The 18912-nt window shown below is 59.6% G+C and overlaps 1 protein-coding gene and 1 long non-coding RNA gene across 5 annotated transcripts in view; one reads left to right on the plus strand and one right to left on the minus strand.

The window, feature by feature from the left end:
• The window catches only part of SEPTIN9 (septin 9), a 145248-nt gene that overhangs the window by 15941 nt on the left and 110395 nt on the right, over positions 1-18912 (plus strand). The window contains exon 1 of one of the 4 annotated variants that reach the window (XM_077854383.1): positions 4575-4614. The exons of 2 other annotated variants lie outside the window; for them this stretch is intronic. In XM_077854383.1, the coding sequence (XP_077710509.1) occupies positions 4590-4614 (25 nt within the window). In that variant the 5' untranslated portion in view covers positions 4575-4589. Of the gene's footprint in view, positions 1-4574; positions 4615-7985; positions 8773-18912 lie in introns of those variants that run through there. One more of the 4 variants, XM_077854384.1, reaches the window with a different exon arrangement.
• LOC144287087 (uncharacterized) lies at positions 1077-6090 on the minus strand. Its single transcript, XR_013354988.1, has 2 exons — positions 5036-6090; positions 1077-4393 (listed from the first exon to the last, which is right to left on the minus strand). It is a non-coding gene; the product is annotated as an uncharacterized LOC144287087 (long non-coding RNA).

Below are 18912 nucleotides of genomic sequence, written 5' to 3' on the forward strand. Positions count from 1 at the left end.
GCAAGAGCTCCCCCCTCCCGACCCCCCCGGAGCCGCGGCGGGACACCAACCACTGGACTGCCCGGCCCCGTCGTCTTTCTGGGGCAGCTTTTATCTGGGGCTCCTTGCCCCTGCAGCCGGAGTGCTTCTCTGCCTCCCTCCCTTCCAGCAGCCGGGCTGGGTCCCGGGGCCTTGCCCCGTGATGGGCCGCGAGCAGGCTCCTGAGTCTGGGGTTGAGGTCTCGGGAGACTGGCGCCCGGGCTGTGTGGACACCGTCTCCTCTGGCCATCGCTGCCCTGTGCTCAGCCCGGCCGGTTCTGTGCCGTCAGCACTTGGCAGCCGCTTCCATGGCTCCGCTTGGAAGCCTAAGGCATAATTTGCCAAAGCCCAGAGCTGCAAGCCGGTGATCTGGGTTTCGCTTGGGACCGCCTGCTGACACACGAAATCCTTTCTGGGGGGGGCTGTGCAGGCTCTGGCCTGGGACACCCTTTCCTTGTCTTCCTGGCTCCTTCTCTGATCCCTGCCATCCGGGGGCTACGACCGGGGGCCAGGTGGGGTTCTTCCCTGGACCCCCAGCTTCTCAGCTCCCCGCAGTCCCTCTGGCCCTTGCAGGATCCCCCTTCAGAGCTGCTGCCGTCCCGCTCCTGACCCGCAGCCTGACCTCTCGCCCACGCTCTGACTGGTCTCCTGCGTCCAGGACCCCAGACCCCCAGTCCTCCCAGAGGGCAAAGGGCCGTATGACAGTGTCCCCGCCGCCGCCCCTGTGAGCTCAGGGTCTTTGCGAGGCTGTGTTTGGGCCCAGGCCGCAGATGGCCGATTCTGGCACAAGCCGCAGCCCATCAGCTCAAGCCACATCCATGGTCAAGCCTTCGACGAACTCACTCATTTTCTGTCCTTTTTCTTTTTTTTTTAATGGAATTGGTAGACATATAAAAAACACTATAAAGAATAAAGTAACCAACCAGCCATGAACCCACCATATTCCCCTTGAGAAATAAGGGGTTGCGAGTGTGGTCTGAGCCCCCGAGTCACCCTCCCCATGCCTCTTCCCACCAAGATGACCACCTGCTTGTTTTAGAAAAACAAAACAAAACAGATTTTAAGATTTCATTCATTTATTTGAGAGACAGGCAGACAGTGAGAGAGAGCACACGAGCAGGGGCAGAGGGAGAAGCAGGTTCTCCACGGAGCAGGGAGCCCCATGCGGGACTCGATCCCAGGACCCTGGATCAGGACCTGAGCCGAAGGCAGACGCTCACCCACTGAGCCACCCAGGCGCCCCGTGACCCCCCGTTTGCATTCAGAACTGGGCACCGCCGGGCATGTCTGTGCTGCTGCCTGTGGACGGCACGCGTCTCGTCCTGCAGACCGGCAGCATCACATCGAGTGTCCAAGGGGAGTCGGCTGCTGGTTACTCTTTGCTTTTTCACGCGACGGGTTGACTTTGAGGCCTATCCACGCGGGGCCCACGTAGCTTTAGTTCATCTATTTTGACCCCAGGCGAAGGCAGGCAGAGCTATGTACCCACGGTTGCTGGAGGCCCACGGAAGCTTTCCTCTGTGACAGACGCTGCCGGAAACGTTCTCATGTACCCCGTGCACACGTGTGTGTCCTCAGGCAGATGATGCCCACACTCAGGCCGCCGGAGTGGCCTTCCAGTCTGGTCTCCCACGCTCACCGACTTTCTGGGCCTCCCACAGCCTCTCTGGGCGGATGCCTCCAGGCCACGGTCCCCGGCCAACCTTTGTCCTGGTTCCCACAGCACTTGCCTCGGTCAGCGTCCTCACCTCCCGCGGCCCGGCCCAGCCAGCCTGCCCCACCGTCCCCGCTGGGATCCCTCAGAGCCTTCTCCTTCTGCCCCGACATCCGGTGTGCTCTGGGGTTGGTGGCCTCATCCCTTCTTCTTCTTCTCCTTCTTCTTTTTCTTCTTCTTCTTTTTTTTTTTTTAAGATTTTATTTATTCATCAGACACAGAGAGCGAGGCAGAGACACAGGCAGAGCGAGAAGCAGGCTCCCTGCAGGACTCGATCCCAGGACCCCGGGATCATGCCCTGAGCCAAAGGCAGATAGATGCTCAACCACTGAGCCCCCCGGGCATCCCATCTCATCCCTTCTGTAGGGTCCTGAATAACGTCCCCCCCAGAATTCATGTTCACCCAGAACTTCAGAAAGTGGCCTGACTTGGAAATAGGTCTTGAGTTACTTAGTTAACTCAAGTTAGTTAGTTAAGGATCTTGAGGTGAGATGCTGCTGGAATTAGGGTGGCCCCTGAACCTGATGGCTGGGGTCCTTACAAGAAGGGGACAGATACAGGCGCGCAGGGGAGCAGGCAGAGATGGAGTGAGGTGGCCACGAGCCCGGGGACGCCGGGGCCCGGAGCTGGAGGACACAGGAGGGGTTTTCCCCGCAGCCGCCGGAGGAAGCGTGGCCCTGCCGATACCTTCAGTTTGGACTTCTGCCTCCAGAGCCGGGAAGGGATCGGTTTCTGTTGTTTTAAAGCCTCTCGGTTGGTGGTGGTTTGTCAGGGCAGCCCCAGGAAGCGCCTGCACCGCCCCGCGGGCTCCTGCGGGTGGACGACCCTCTACCCACCGAAGGATCTCCCGGAAACGCTGCTGTCTGGGCTGCGTGTCTTCCCTTTCTGCTCACGAGCAGGGGCCCCACGGGATCCCCTAGCGGATGCTCCCGCTGCTCCCCGGGTCCCCCCACCTCCATCCTTGCTCCAGGCCCCGTGAACCTCAGCCTCCCTCCAGGACACCCCGCTGTCCGCAGGGCCCAGCTGCCATCGTCACGGCCGCGTGGGCTAAAGGGGGAGAGTGTGCCTCTGTGACGGGGGTGGTCGAGGAAGACACTGCCGGGGCCGGGCTGCCCCTGGGGCTCGCCCTGGGCCCCCACAGGCACCCCTCGCTGGTGCCTCTGTGCCCACCCACTGACACCTGCTCCTCCGTTGTTTCTCTCATGTCTCGTGTGTCAGCCCAGTTCTCCACCCCGGTCCTCAAGCAAGAAACCTCAGCGTCGTCCTTGACCTCTGTCCCATGCCCGGCACCCTCAGGTCAGCAGGTCACCGAGATCTTATCAACTCCTCTTCGTCCCCCCACATGACCCTTGGATGGGCAGCCTCATGGCCTGGGCCTGGTCAGGCCTCAGTGTCCCTCCTCACCCGCACCCCTTCTCCCCAGGGAGGCTGCTCTGCTCCCGTCAGCGTGCAGTGGCGTTTACCGAGACCCGCCTGTGTGCCCAGGACTGGGCCGTAGGCTCCATCCACGTGATGATTCCAAACAGACCTGTCTTGGGCCTCTTACTTAGAGAACCCTCGGTCCCCTTGTCCCTGCAGGATAAACTGCAATTCCCGTCCCCCCTCCCGAGCTCTCGCTCCCGCCTCCTCCCTCCTTCCCATGGCCACAGCTCCGGGATCAGCCCTGCACCTTGTCACCTCCGAAGGCATCGTCTCTCTGGGGTGACTTTGACCCCACCTGTCCCATCTCCGTTAGCAGGTTGGCCTTGGGCTCCCCCCACATAGGGCTGGATGTTCTTCCAACAGCCAGCTGGCAGGCTGTAAATATTGTTGAACTGAGCTTGGTGTAGGACAAGCTTGGGACCACCGGCCAGAGGACAAGCTTAAAATAGAAGTATCTGCCTTTTTTTTGTTTGTTTTGCCTTGGCTGAAAAGTAGCTTTTCTCCTTGTTTGTCTTCTGGTGAAGAAACTCGTGGAGCATGCGGTGGCCCCAGGGAGCAGGGGGGGCAGCACACCCGTTCCGCGGCGGCACACGTGGCTGCCCTATTGGAGGCGGTAGATGGAGAACGTTGGTGTCGTCGCGGAAAGTTCCGCCGGGCAGTGCTGGTCGGGACGGTCCACGGCGCGGTCCTCAAGTCCGCTGTTCACCCAGTGAGCGTTTGTAGGGCGCCTCGTGTGCAGGCAGGACGTTGGGCCCCCGGCGAGTGAGAGACACCTGCTCCTGGGGGTGGGGGTCCAACCTGGGGGGCCCCGGGGCAGGCTCTCCTGGGGACCCTGCCCCGCGTACCCCGTGGGTCCCCTTGCGCCGCACGGTGCCAGCTCGGGCCTGGCTGCAGCCCGGGATGGGTGGCTGAGCGCGGGGGCCGTGCGGGGGGAACCGGCCCGTCTGGGCCCCTTCTCTGGCGCAGGCCGGCCCAGGCGGCACCGGCACCGGCACCCCCGCCGCCGTCCCCAGGGCAGACGGTAGCCCCGTTGTGTTTATTTAGGAGCAGCCGAAACTTGCTGCACAGTAAGAAGCAGAGAGAGGCTTCGTGAGAGGAGCGCAGGCGGCCCGGCCCAGGATCCCGCTGGCGGGTACCGTAGCAGCGGCTGCGGAGGGTCGGCGCCAGGGGTTGGCGCGTGGGGGTCCGGGTGCAGCTCTTTTATTTTTAACTCAGGGAAGCAGACGTCAGCCGTTGAGTCTGGGGATGAGCAGGAAATGAACGGAAAAGTCATTTTTTTTTCTTTTTTAGAGCGAGTTCCCCGTAGCTTGGAGCTGATTATGGAGGACTTGGCGCTGGGGGGTGAGAGGGGGCCGAGAGGCTAAGCCCAGAGCCTCAGGAAGTCTCCTTTCGGCCTGGCTCCCCTTCGCCCACCTCCTCACGGCCCCTCCTCAGAATGCGCACTGGGGACAAGTCCACAGGTTGGTCCTGCCGACCCCTTCCTGGGGCCCACGCTGCCCACATCCTCGGAAGCATCCTCCTGGCCTGGTGGCGGGAGTTCAGGGCACCCTGGGGACACCCCTTACCTGGGTGTCCCCTCCCTCCTGGGTGTGGGGGACGTGCAGGTGTGCTTCACGGGGCCGAGCCGCGTCTTTAAAGATAAAGCCCTGGGGATCCCTGGGTGGCTCAGCGGTTTGGTGTCTGCCTTTGGCCCAGAGCGCGATCCTGGAGTCCCGGGATCGAGTCCCGCATTGGGCTCCAGGCATGGAGCCTGCTTCTCCCTCCTCCTGTGTGTGTCTCTGCCTCTCTCTCTCTCTCTCTCTCTCTCTCTTTCTCTGTATCTATCATAAATAATCTTAAAAAAAATAAAGATAAAGCCCTCCTCGAACTCCTCCTCCTTACCTTGTACCATGCCCCTCGCTGGTGATGGTGACGTCGGTGGCGGTCAGCGGTGTGCAGATGGCAGGTGCAGAGCTGTTGTGGGGTGAAGGACAGATACCAGCTTGGGGACTGTCTGGAAGAGGCTGGTGGGCCTCGGTGCCCACCCCGGGGACGTGGGCGGGTGGCCGGGAGCCGGGGCCTGCCGGTTGGTGGGGGGGTCCTGCCTCCCCCAGATGGCAGGTGTCGGTCCAATTTGGGAAGTGCTGGGTTGAAGGAAGCCCCAGCCCCCTCACAGGGACAACTCACCACATTTACTATGCTAATGTGCCGGAGGAATCTAAGGCAGGCATCTAGTTTTATGTAACCGCAGAGCCCTGTCAGTGGAGGATGCAGCCACGTGGGGAACCCACTTTGGGGATGCAGGTCCGGCCTGGCCTGGCCAGTCGCCTCCCCCCTCCCTGAGTGGAGAGTGCTGGTGCCTAGACTGGCCCTCGGTGAGCGGCGGGGGTGGGGTGGGGGTTGGCTGCCCCCTTCTCCCATGGCCTGGCCTCACCCCACTTCTGCGCCTGGGCTCTGAGCTGGCTCATGACTAACCCCGGCCTCACTGGAGCCAATCGGCGCTGCCAGGTTTCTGGTTTCAAATTATCCCCTGCTTGGGCCAGAATGCTTGGATTTTTAGGCATGGCTGGGGGAATGGACGTTGAGCCAAACTATGCCGGGGGAGAACCCAGGGTCAAAGCTGTGCTCGGCAGCTGTACCAGCTACAGCAGGGAAATCACAGCCTGCGCGCTCGGTGCCTGCGGGAGGGCCCACCACCAGCCAGGGCCCGGCCTCCCCAGAATTTCCACCGGCGGGCCTGTCTGTGGGGCCTTCCAGGACCTGCTTGCCCCGGTGGGGATTGGTGCCGGAGAGAGTCCCACGTGGTACCAAAGGGGCTGCTGCTTCTTTTTTTTTTTTTAAGATTTTACTTATTTATTTATCAGAGACACAGAGACAGAGAGGCAGAGACACAGGCAGAGGGAGCCACACAGGGAGCCCGGACCCCGGGGTCACACCCCGGAGGCGGCGCTAAACCGCTGAGGCTGCCCCATAGGGGCTGCTTCTTTATGTGTTTTCTGTCATTTCTAAATTCAATACAATGAACAGATAATATGTTTACAATCAGAAAAACCAGTAAAGAGTACTTTTTCAAAGTCAGGAAAGAGATTTAATGAGTAAACAACAACAAAAACATCTTCATGATTCCCATTGTTTTAATGCAAGGATTGTTAGTGGTTGGTTGAACGTGATGTTTTTAGAAGGGAATAGAATGGGGGTACCTGGGTGGCTCAGCAGTTGAGCGTCTGCCTTTGGCTCAGGTTGTGATCCTGAGGCCTGGGATCGAGCCCCACATCAAGCTCCCCGCAGGGAGCCTGCTTCTCCCTCTGCCCGTGTCTCTGCCTCTCTCTGTGTCTCTCATGAATAAATAATAAAGTATTTAAAACACAAACAAACAGAACGGAATAGAATGACCAGAAGACGTTTTACGAGGACGTTGGCCTTTGGTCTGTGGTGTCTGGGTGGGTCCCCGGGGGAGCTGGAATGGATGGCCAGGGACGTGGTGGCTTGCCACCACACAAGTGCATCCTCTTGAGGTTCTGGAGCTGGAGGTCTGAGATCGAGGTGTGGGCAGGGCTGCGCGCGGCTCCTCCGAAGGCTCCCGGAGAGGATCTTTTCCTGGCCTCTTCCTGCTTCTGGGGGACTGTGGGGTCCTCGGTTTGTGGCTGCATCCAGCCTTCAAAGCAGGGGCCTTCAAGTTTGTCTCCACTCCATCTCATCCCTTCCCCTGTGTCTGTACGTTGACGCTTCCCTCCTATAGGAGGCAGGAGGCACAGGATGGCATTTAGGGCCCAGCCTGATAATCCCGGCTAATCTCCCTGTCTCAAGATCCTTCATGTAATCCAGTCTGCAAAGACTCTCTAAATAAAAGGTCCCATTTACAGGGATTAGGATGTGATATCTTGTCATTCAGCCTGTCTGGGACCTCCCTTGGCTGAGAAACCGCCCCCCACCTTCCCTCAGCATACAGGCCACTTCTGGGGCTTCCAGCCCCTGGCTCGCCTTGGGGGTGGGGGTGGGGAGATGGTTGCTACTTGGTGTCCCCCACCCCCAAGGAGACACCCTGGCTACAAGGGAGACCACATTTGGGGTCCTGTCCCAGGCAGGAGGGGATGGGAATTTTGCTGGCACCATCCAGCAGGTGTGCACGGAGCCCCCCTGCCCTTTGCCACCCCCCCATCCCCCGTAACACATGCTTATGTGGCCATGTGGGACCCTATGGGACTGGGATGCAAACTCAGGATAAATCAGAGCAAACTGGCTAATGCGGTTTCATTCAAGGCGGGGCAGTGCTCTTCAAACCAGCCCCTGTGGCCACATGCCCCCTTTTGCAGGAGAACTGGGACATCTGGAGTTCCCAGCAAAATCGCATGAGCTTCCCTTGACACGTGGGCACCAGTATGCGTTTTCTTTTAATGGGGTCTGGCAGACAAAACCTGCTTCTGTGTCTCGGGCCAAGGGCCGCCACTTTTGAGCTCCCGAAGGAAAGAAGCCTGAAGAGCAGAGGGGGTGCTCCCCCCCCCCCGGCCCCCCAGCTCTGATGGACTCTGGTCAGGTGCTGGTGGGGTCCCGAGGTTGCCGGGGAGGAGCCCCATGGGGGCCCCAGAGGACCCCAGGGGAAGTGCAGGAAGCCGCTGAGGGCCCCCCCCACCGCCAGGCCTTGGGGGGGCCCCTCCCAGAGAAGTGCTGAGTGTGGGGAACTGTGCTGAGCAGCCAGGCTCCCTCCCCGGGGACAGCTGGGGACGCACTGACTCATGAGTCAGTGGGACCTTCCAGGAAGTCTCCCTCGCGCCCGCCGCAGGCCCCCCCCCCCCCCCCGTGGGACGGCCAGTGGCCTTGTCACCGCCTCCGACAGGACGGCCACAGGGGCACCTTTGCGTAGTCATTGTCGTCGGGGCAGGTGCTCCGGAGCCCTCCCTGGCCGCCTGCCTCCTTGGGGCCAAGTCCGGGGTCAGGGTGGGGTGCACCCCCCTGCTCCCCCAGCGCAGGGAAGGCGAGGCGGGCACGCAGGAGGAAACTAGGCTTTTCTAAGGCTTCCACCAGAGGAAACGTAGCATCTCGGGACGGGGGAAAATGAAAGACTTTGGAAGTCGCCAGGAATTTGACTGTGAGCTGGTTTCCAAGAGGCTAAGTTAAGCTTCTCCAAGTGGATATTAAAAAGGAGCAGCAGGCCTGGCGGCGGGGCTGGAGGGGGTGGAGAGAAGGCCTCCGGAAGCCGCACGCCGCACCTCTGGAGCCCCGCGCACAAAGCCCAGACGGCGGTCCGGCCGGGACCGGGGCCGCGGGAGGAGCTGCTGCGGGAGGCTCGCGGCCCACGTCCCACGTCCGGCCCCCGCCCCGCCTCCGCGCCTCTCGGCTCTGCCTCGGGTCCCTTCTCCCTCCGGGTTCCAAGAGACAATGCTACTTCAGTTTGGGGCACAAACATATGATCAGCACATGGAAATGTGGTAATTTGGATGCATTCGTGATTGCAACAGATTGAAGAAATTAGACCAGACAAAGAGTGTTTTTGGAGGAGGAGGAGGAGGAGGAGGAGGAGGAGGAGGCAGAAAGAGGGAGGGCGTCGGGGGTGAGAAGGGGAGGACGCCTCTGGAAAGGGGGACGCCGGGACCGCCTGCTGCTAAATATATCCGTAGTAATGGAGAGAGACCGGATCACAGGTAGGCCACTCGCTGCCCCCTCCCCTAACCCAGAGTCCCGGCCCTGCTTCGGGAAATCAGCGCCCGGGGGTCACTCTTATTCATTCCTGTGCACATATTTCTTTCCCTCGCGACTGTGCTGAGGTCGTGGGACGCCGCGTTCCCAGAGCTGAGCTTCACCAAGTCTGGCTTTTATTGAAACCCTGCTCTCCCTCCGGGACTCCTCTCTCTCCTTCCCCAGCCGGCCACTTCTGCATCTGTAGGCTGCGACCGTTGGCGCCCGGGCTCCGGGAAGGGGTGGGGTGGGGGGGACCCGCGGCTGGCGCCCTCGTCTGGGGTGGCGGCATTTGGGCCGCTACTTGGTTTGTTTGTCCATCGTGTGGTTAGTGTTTCTGCTGCCAGCCAAAGTCCAGTCTTCAAGGCCGCCTCGGTCTCCTCCCTGAAATAGCATTTTGGTGCCTTCCCAGGAGTTGATTGCAGGGGTGGAGCTCTCCCGGTGCTCAGAGGAGACGTGCAAACGTGTGCGCGCGCGCGTGTTGTGTGTGTGTGCGTGTGCCCATGCATGGCATTCAGAGCTTGGCCCGTTGGGGCCATTAACCAAGGCGAATGCCCCTTGGGGCCGGCCGTGTCACTGGGGTCCTTGCTCACCTGGGAACCCGACAGTGGGGAGGGGGAGTGACGATCTTCTAGGGTCACCGAGGGACCCCATGGGCCGGAGAGATGAGCAGACGTGGACTCCGCTCAGAACCTGGAGCAGAATCGTGGTTTAAAACGTCTCAGTGTCACGTCAGGCCACGGAGTGAGGGCAGATGGCCTGTCCTTGGGCCCTCGGGGTCTGAACCAGGGATCCCTGCTCCCCCTGGGGGTCCAGCCCTTCGTAGATGGGCCGCTGTCACCGGCAGCCCCCACGGAGCGGGCACAGAACCATCGGGGTGGCGCGAGAGCCAACCCCAAGGAGGCAGTCCTGCCTTGAGTCATCCAGGTCAGAGGCCCTCTGTCCCTCCGCTGGCTGTGGCTGCGTCGTGTCTGACATCTCAAGTCCCCGTCGTCACAGTGCCTCCTGCTCACGGTGTGCCCCCAGGGGGACCAGGTACACAGGGCAGGCCTGGGGCACCCCAGGGCTTCGGCTGCTCTGGGCTGACCCCTGCGCCCTGGTGAGGCTCACAATGTCACCCCACAAGGGCCACAGCCCCGCGTGTGTTGCCTCCACTGTGCGTGTCGGGGGCTCCCCAGGAATGGGTGGCCCGTCCCGGAGCTCCTCCTTGTCTGCTGTTCCAGGGGCCGATCAGATCGTGATGTGCTATCAGGGCCGATGGGGCAGCCGCTGGGAGGAGAGCTGCTGGCCGGCTGTGCGCACATGTGTGTGTGCATGAGTGTGCGTGTGTGCACGCGTGCGCCGCTGGACGGCCACGGGAGGAGGGGCAGCCGTGGAGTCCGGTTGCGGCTCAGGGACCGGGGCCGGCAGGGGCTGTGGGGCCGGGGCAGGGACAGGGCCTGACAGGTCACTTCGCCAGCCTGGCTTGCAGGGCCCCGTGGGGCCGTGGGTCCAGCCTTCGTTTTACAGATGACTGCGCCACGGCCCGGGTGGGTGACCCCAGGGGAGGAGAGAGCCGGGGAGGAGACCCTTGGGAAGTGACAGCCCCTTCGGAACCTTCTGGGCCAGCCAGGCCCCAGGAGCTTTCCATGAACTGAACTAAACTGCCTTTGGAGACGGTCAGCTGGGCACCTTTCTGGCCACGCCAGGCGCCCCCGCCCTGGGCTGGGACTGCCCGCGAGGGACAGAAAGGGGACTTTCTCTCAGGATGTGCCTGAGATGAAATTCCCATAAGGATGCGTTGTCACTAAAAATTACTTATTTATTTCAAAGCTCAGTTAGAAAGTGGTTACAGATGGGAAGGGCAGTGGGAATCCTCGGGCCCTTTCCCGACACGCTCCCCAGCCCTGCTCAGATCTTGACCTTGGTCCTTAATTATGGCTGGGCTCCTAATCAGCACCCCCGCTCCCCAGGGAAGCGAGTTCCGTCCGCCCACCCCGTGGCCCCGGGCCTCGGTGTCCTAGCCTGGAGCGTGAAGGGGTTGGACCGGCGTGGCCCAAGCCAGTGGGCTTCTGAGCCTGTCCTGGGGGGGGGGTGGGTGTCCCCGGAAGCTCCTTCCTTCTCACAGGCACGTCCCCTTGTGTCGCCCTAAGGCGGCTGTGACCGCTGCCTCGGGCCCCGCCCGTGCTGGCGCAGAGCTGGGGCTGGGGGCCAGGGTGCCCCGCCCGACCTGTCAGACGGGGCTGCCGCTGCCGGTGTCCCCGCTGGGCTGGCGTCTGCGGTGTGTCTGTCCGGTCCTGTCCCGGAGCAGTTGCTGGGGAGGGGACGGGGGCTTGGGGCAGGTGCAGGCAGCCACAGGACCCTTCCATCTGCTCGCTCCTTCTCTTGGCAGCACTGGGCTCCTGCCCCATCCGTGGGTCTGGGGCCTGGGGTCCCCTTTGACGGTGGGGTGGCCCCGGCCCTCTCAGAGGCACCCCCCTGCCCCCATGGCCCGGGGAAGATGCCGGAGGGCTTGTCAGCAGGGCAGGGATGAGTCATGGAGCAGGGACTGGCCGTGGAGACACAGAAGGCCGCGCCTTCCAGCCAAGGGTCGGGTTTTTTCCCTTGTTCTGGACTGGCTTTGTGGCTTTTACAAATTAAGCAGTTTTATCTTGTTCCAAGTGCTTGTATTTCAGCAGGGAGAGAATCTCCAAGAAGGGAACTTTCGACTGGGGAGCTGTTACTTAGCTCAGCTGGGCCTCGGGGGAGGGGGGTGGGGGTGGGAACGGGCCTCTCTCGGGTGACTTGCAGGCAGGGAATGTGGCAGCTCTCTGCTGTGCCGGGGACGTTGCTGTGGGTCCTAGGAGGGCCGCTGCCCCTGGCTGGCCGGCGTCTGCCCGACCCAGTGAGGCACGGAGCGCTCACCCGGCGGGGAGACAGCCGGTGGTCTGCTCTTCTCGGGGCGTCCACGGTCGTGGGGAGGGCAGGGAGCTGGACACCCCTCACCTGTCCCTGCTTGTCTCTGAGTCCCCCGGGCACGTCTCACCCCGGTCCTGGACGGGCAGGTCACAAGCTGCCTGGACCTGCCTTGTCCTCTCTCACTTTATTTCCCTCATCGCCAAGACGAGAGGAGTGGCCAGGAGCCTTCCTGGCTTAGTTTCTTAGGGCTCTGACCTCGTCCCTGGAGTAGTTTCTTAGGGCTGCTGAGACCAAGGGCCATGGACTGGGCGGCTTAGCAACAGTGCTTGACTCTTAAAGTTCTGGAGGCTGGAAGTACAAATTCCAGGTGTCGGCAGGGCTGGTTCCTGGAGGCCTGAGGGGGGCGTTGTTGCCCTGTACCTCTCTCTCGGCTTCTGGGGGCTGCCCCCATCCCCGGTGATCCGCGGCCTGTAGGAGCGTCACCCAGTCTCCGCCTGCTGTCATGGAACCTTACGTGTCCCCAATCTCTGCTGCTTCTCTCTTATGTGGACACTCATCACTGGACTTGGGGCCCCCTGGAGAATCCAGGATGACTGCCTCTCAAGACCCTTAACTGAATCATGCCTGCAAGACCCTATTTCCAAATAGGACCATGATCAAGGGTTCTAGGTGAGCAGGTGTTTTTTGGGAGGTTGGGGTGAGGGAGCACCATTCAAATCCTCCCCCCACCCCACCCCGGCCCAGGCCCAATGTGTCCTACATGCACAGGATGATTCCATGCCCCAGGTTCCTCCTTGTCCTACTCTGGACCTTGGGGTGTGGGGGCCACTAGCCTTTTTCCCTGGGTCTTGTGTGCCTGGTGGCATGTGGGGAGCTCAGCCTCGTGCGGAATCCAAGAGCCGGCCGGGAGACTGCCCTGCTTCCCTTCCACGCGGCTTCCTCCCTGGAGCTCCCCTGCCCGCGTGCAGCTGTCCCGGGCCGTTTGCCACAGCCAAGCCGTGCTGCAGGGTCCTGGGATCCCCGAGATCCTGAACTCTTTTTAAAAACTGTGGTAAAATAGGCACACCATAAAAAATTGCCGTTTTAACAATTTTGGGGTATATGGTTCAGTGGCATGAATAACTACACTCATGGGGGTGCCTGGGGGGCTCAGTCAGTTAAGCAGCTGCCTTCGTCTCAGGTCATGATCCTGCGGTCCTGGGATCGAGTCCCACATCGGGCTCCCTGCTCAGTGGGGCGTCTGCTTCTCCTTCTGCTTGTGCTCTCTCCCTCTCTCTCTCAAATAAATAAGTAAAGTATTAAAAAAAAAAAAGCACACTCACATAGTTGTGCCGCCAGCCATGTATCTGCAGAACTTCTTCACCTTCCAGAGTGAAACTCTGTCCCCATGAAACATCAACTTTCCGTTCTCCCTCTCTGCCCTTGGCCGCCGGCATCCTACTTTCCGTGTCTCTGGGGTTGGACTGTTCCAGGTACCTCACAGAAGTGCAGCCCTGCACTATTTGTCCTTCCTGGCTTATTGGTTCATCCGTGTCATAGCAGGTGTCAGGGTTTCTTTTCTTTTCTTTTTTTTTTTTTTCCAAAGATTTTATATATTTATTCGTAAGAGACCCAGAGAGCGAGGCAGAGACACAGGCAGAGGGAGAAGCAGGCTCCTTGCAGGGAGCCCGATGCGGGACTCGATCCCAGGACCCCAGGATCACGCCTTGAGCTGAGCCACCCAGGCGCCCCAGGTGTCAGAGTTTCCTTCCTACTTTGAGGCAGAAGGATAGTCCATCATCTGGATAGACCACGTTGTGTTTCTTCTTTTGTCTCTGGAGAGACATTTGGGTGGTTCTTCTGCCTTTTGGCTTTTGTGACAACTCCTGCTATGAACACGGGCGTGCGGGTATCTGCCCGAGACCCTGCTCCCAGACGTGCCGGCTACATGCCCAGAAGCGGCGTTACTGGATCAGGTGCAGTTTTAGTTTTGGTGGGAAGCTCCGTGCCGCCTGCCCAGTGGCTGCAGCATCTCCCATTCCCGCCAGCAGGGCACGAGGGTTCCGGTCTCCCGCACCCTCACCGACACTTGCCGTTTTATTTGCTTATTTCGTTTTCATGGATACCAGCCATCCTAGCGAGGGCGAAGTGGGGTCACGTTGTGGTTTTGCCGCGCACTTCTCTAAACGGCTGGAGATGGTGAATGCCTTTTCCTGGGCTTGTTGGCATCTGTGTGTCTTTGGGGGAAACGTTTCTTCAACCCCTCTGCCAAGTTTTTATTTTATTTTTATTTTTATTTTTTTTTCTCTGCCAAGTTTTTAATTGGGTCGTTTGTGTTTCGTCGTTGGTGGTAGGAGTTCTTTACATACCCCGCATATCAGTCCCTTATCTGATACGTGATTGGCAAGCATCTTCTCCCATTTTACTATTTTTTCTTTTGTTCCTCTGCTTTTGGTGTCATACCCCTTGCCACAGAGCTTTTCCCCTGAGATTTTTTTCTTAAGTGTTGTAGAGTTTTGACTCTGGCATTTAGGCCTTGGATCCATTTTGAGTTAATTTCTGTATATGGTGTGAGGTAGGGATCCCGATTCAGTCTTCTGCTCTCACGCCCAGGCTGGCTCCTCTGGGTGGCAGGGAGTGGGGAAACCCTGGGCTGGCCCAGGCCTTGAATGCCTCAGCTCTGGCCTGGAACATAGCTGGACATGTGTTGTGCCCGGGGAAGCCCAGACCAGGCCCTTCTGGGCTGACAGTGGAGGCCGGCCTGGGATGTCACCCTGGCTGTCTGTGTGTCAGAGTGTGGGGCTCCGCATCCAGTGGTCTGTCCCCGTGTTCTTCTTTTCTTTTTTTTAAATTTTTATTTATTCATGAGAGACACACGGAGAGAGAGGCAGAGACACAGGCAGAGACACAGAGAAGCAGGCTCCCCCCAGGAACCCCGAAGCGGGACTCGATCCCAGGACCCCAAGGTCATGCCCTGAGCTGAAGGCAGATGCTCAACCACTGAGCCACCCAGGTGCCTGTCCCTGTGCTCTTCCCAGGAAGCCTCCTCCACCCATACTCTCCTGCTCTGCTTCTGCCCCTGCCCCTCTCGTCTTCCCTTCCACTCCGACAGATACTTCTGTCGCGGATTCCGCTGACAGGGTCGGTTGTGGACTCACAACCCCTTTTGGGCTGGGCATGTGACCGAGCAAAGGGCAGCGTAGAGCCTGAAAGAGCAACTGGGGAGATTTTGTCCCAGCAAGTGACCTGCACTGGGACGGCCGTCTCGGCCACAGCCTGAAGTCCAGGCAGATAGTGCGGATTTCAGCTCCTGGTGAACACTTCTGCCTTTAGACCTTTAGGTCCTCCTTCCTTTTCTTCTTCTTCTTTTTTTTTTTTTTTCAAACAAATGAGGAAACTGACGAGCAAAGCTGAGTAAACAAAGCAACACACCCCTGGGAAATGAGCGAAGTGGCACCAGCTCTAAAATTTTGCTAGAAAAACGGCCTGCTGGGGATCCCTGGGTGGCTCCGCGGTCTGGTGCCTGCCTTTGGTCCAGGGCGCGATCCTGGAGTCCCAGGATCGAGTCCCGCATCGGGCTCCCGGCATGGAGCCTGCTTCTCCCTCCTCCTGTGTCTCTGCCTCTCTCTGTCTATCATGAATAAATAAATAAATAAATCTTAAAAAAAAAAAAAAAAGATCTGCTTTGCATCTGGGTGGATCTGCGGGAGCCCGTGGGTGTGTCAGGGCCTTGGGGTTCGGTGGGCAGGACCCCGCACGCCCTGTGCTCCTCTCCTGCCTTCCCGCCACCTCCCACCAGACCGGCAGCAGTCTGTATTCTGCTTTGAGTTCACCTCCCGCCAGGCCATAGCGGGGCTGCCGATGGCGGGACCGTCCCACTCAGGTTGGTCCCTTGCGCATTTCAAGTATTTATTGAGGTCCCGCAAGGTGCAGGCGCTCGCCTTGGTTCTCGGCCTGGAGGAGCGAGGAGGATGCAGCCCTTGCTCCCTCGGGACTCTGTCTGAACTAGATGTCAAGCAGCTAGCCGATAAGCACGTGGGTAGATGATTCTAGACGCGGCTTAGAACAGGTGATGTGATCATTGCCACGTGCGCATGCCCGTGGGTATGTGTTGGGGAATTAATGGATGCCCTTCCCGAGGAGGCGACACTGAGCTGCAACTTGCATGACCAGAAGGACCCTACCGGACCAGGCCAATGTCCAAAGGAAGAGCTTCCAGGCAAAGAAAACAATATGCAAAGGCCCTGAGGTCGGATCATCAAGGTGACAGGTGGGGGTGGGGCTGGGTCTGGTCGTGCTGGGGAGGCCTGCTGGGTGCCCCGTGGAGGGGGCCTCAGGCCCGGGGTGCCCAGTGGCTGCTGAGTCACTGTGGGAGGCCCGGAGGGGAAGCAGGGAGGCCTGGAGGGGAGGAGGATGCCGTAGTCACTTTTTTGCAGCGCGAGACGGAAGGCCTCTGGTTGCTGGGTGGACCCGGGGGGTCGGCGAGGCCGCAGGTGCGCTGCCCTGGCGCCCAGCCCTGCCCTAGCGGCCGCTGACTTTAGGAGGGAGGCCTGCCCCGCCTGAACTGAGAGGATGCCAGCTGGGCGTCTGCTTGGCCAACCAGCAGGGAGGGGAGGCCTGGGAGGGGGACCCCGAGCAGGGAGCCTCCGGAGCAAATGCGGTGTGGGGGACGCAGCTCACAACTTCATGTCCCGCAAGGTCCTGAGTCTCCGGCAGAGTCACTTTGAGTGCTGATGTGACCCCACGTGCCCATCAAGGGACTGACACCCCCTCCTGCTGGTGTGGACCTAGCTCCCGTGCGTCCGCTCACCTGGCAAGCGCTGGCAAGGGGCATGAAGATTCAAGGGCCTCTTTCGCAGGATGGCGGATGGCAGGTGCCCTTGTGCCCCCGGCCCATGCAGGGGACGTTTTGGGCCGGGCCTTGCTTGCTACTGATTGTGCTCCCTGAGCACCTATGGGACACCTGGTGGGGGCGCACAGGTGTGATCCTGGGGTGCAGAAGGCTCACCCAGGCCGGAGACCTCACCATCCTGTGGCCTCGCTTCAGGCCCGCGCCCCCTCTCTGGCCCCCCGACCATGCGCCAGCCAGCCCACCAGGGTCCCGGTGCTCTGGCCAGGTGGCGTTTCCTTTCAAGGATGCAGGGCTCTCGGCCATGGTGCTGTGTGAGACAACAGAGGATGCTGTTACCTGATAACAAGCAAAGATGTGGGGGCTGGAGGGGGCGGTGGGCTGGGGGCTTGGGCCGCCCCTCTGTGCTGTGTGTTTAAGGGTGGCTGGGGGGGGTGTACTCCAGGAACGCCCTGCGGCCCCCCTCCCGCCCCCGCCCCCGCCCCAGCTTGCAGCTCTCTGGGGAGGAGGGGACACAGAAGGGCCTGGGTTCTGGAGACCTGCCTGGTGGGTGCATGGGTGCCCTCATGGCTCAGTGAGGGGCGGGGTGGGGCCTGGGGAGGGAGGGGGCCGCACAGCAGGAGGGGGGAAGGACTGGGCTGCAGGAAGCTTTTCGCCCAGAAGGTGGCAGCACAGGCCGCCGAGAGCCGGGCCCTGCCGGGTTCCATCCTCCCGGTATCTTGGGGAAGAGGCTGCAGGGTGTTACTTCCCCTTCCCCTTGGGCTCCTGCAGGCCCGGCCACCCGGTGGCGGGTGGCAGAGTGGGAGTCACCTCGAGGCCCCCGAGGCCCCAGCGCGGGAGCGAGGACTCCCTCCTACACTGGCTGTGGCCTCCGAGCTTTGGGGGCTTCAGCGGAGGGGTCTCTCCTGCTACATCCTTCTCCTTCCCTATTTTTGGTGGATGTGTCTCAGTCTCTTAAATTTTCCCAGCTTGTTACTGTGAAAAATCTCCAAGACACAGCAAAGAGGAGAGAATTCTAGTGCCAACCCCCCCCATACCTCCATCACCCCCATTGATGCACCTTTCGCTCTCTTGGCTCCAACTCACGTCCGTCCCTCCATCTGCCCACAGTCTGTGTGATTTTGGGGACCCCTTTTCAGAATAAGCTGCTGTTATCTGTGTGGATTATCCTGCAAACACTTCAGCTTGCTTCTCATTAGCTAGAGTCCAGTATTTGTTTATGGTTCTTTTTCTTTGAGGTAAAACATGTACGTGCCACGAAACTCCCCAGATCTTGAGCATTGCCCCTCTGAGTCTGGACACAGACTTACACTGTGCCTCCCAATCCCTATTGGGGTACAGAGCATCATCCCCATCCCTGCTCCTTGCCAGGCGGTTTCTGCCTCCACCTTCCTAGGGGCAGCCAAAACTCGGGTTTTTCCCTCTATAAATTAATTTTGCCAGTTTGCGTGGGTTTTTTTTTTTTTTTTTTAGATGTATCTGTGTTTCCGCCAGCACCAGTAGTTTGTCCCATGATTGCTGAGTGGTCTTCATTTCATGTTTCCAGTGGAGACTCTTATGAATAAGATGCTGCTGTGAGTATTCTTTTCTTTAAAGATTTTTTAAAAAAGATTTTATTTATTCATGAGAGACACAGAGAGAGAGAGAGATGCAGAGACACAGCAGAGGGAGAACAGGCTCCCTGTGGGGAGCCTGATGCAGAACTCGATCCCAGGACCCCAGGATCACGCCCTGAGCCAAAGGCAGATGCTCAAGCACAGGCGCCCCAAAGGATATATATATATTTTTTAATTTTAAGTAATCTCCATACTCAACGTGGGGCTCGAATGCACAACCCTGAGATCAAGAGTCTCACGCTCCGCCAACTGAGCCAGCCGGCCATCCCTCCTATGAGCATTCTTTTTTTTTTTTTTTTTAAGATTTATTTATTTATTTATGATAGACATAGAGAGAGAGAGAGAGAGAGGTGCAGAGACACAGGAGGAGGGAGAAGCAGGCTCCATGTCGGGAGCCCAATGTGGGACTCGATCCCGGGACTCTAGGATCGCGCCCTGGGCCAAAGGTAGGCGCTAAACCGCTGAGCCACCCAGGGATCCCCTGCTATGAGCATTCTTATACAGTGGTGCATGTATGGACATACGCTTCCATCTGTCTTGTGTAAATACCAAGTAGAATTATTGGACCAGAGGGTAGGTGGGTATGGGTTTACTTTGACAAGAAACGGCCAGATCTTTTCCTAAAGTGGCCATACCATCTTACACGTACCATGTCCTCGCCGGCATTTGGTGCTGTCTCTCCTTATGATTCCCTCCTTCTGGTGGGTGTGTAGCGGTATCTCATTTAGGGCTTCCATTTGCATTTTCCTGATGACTAATGCTGGCGAGCACATTCTCATTTGCTT

This window comes from Canis aureus, chromosome 16 (genome assembly GCF_053574225.1).
Source record: "Canis aureus isolate CA01 chromosome 16, VMU_Caureus_v.1.0, whole genome shotgun sequence".
NCBI lineage: Eukaryota > Metazoa > Chordata > Mammalia > Carnivora > Canidae > Canis > Canis aureus.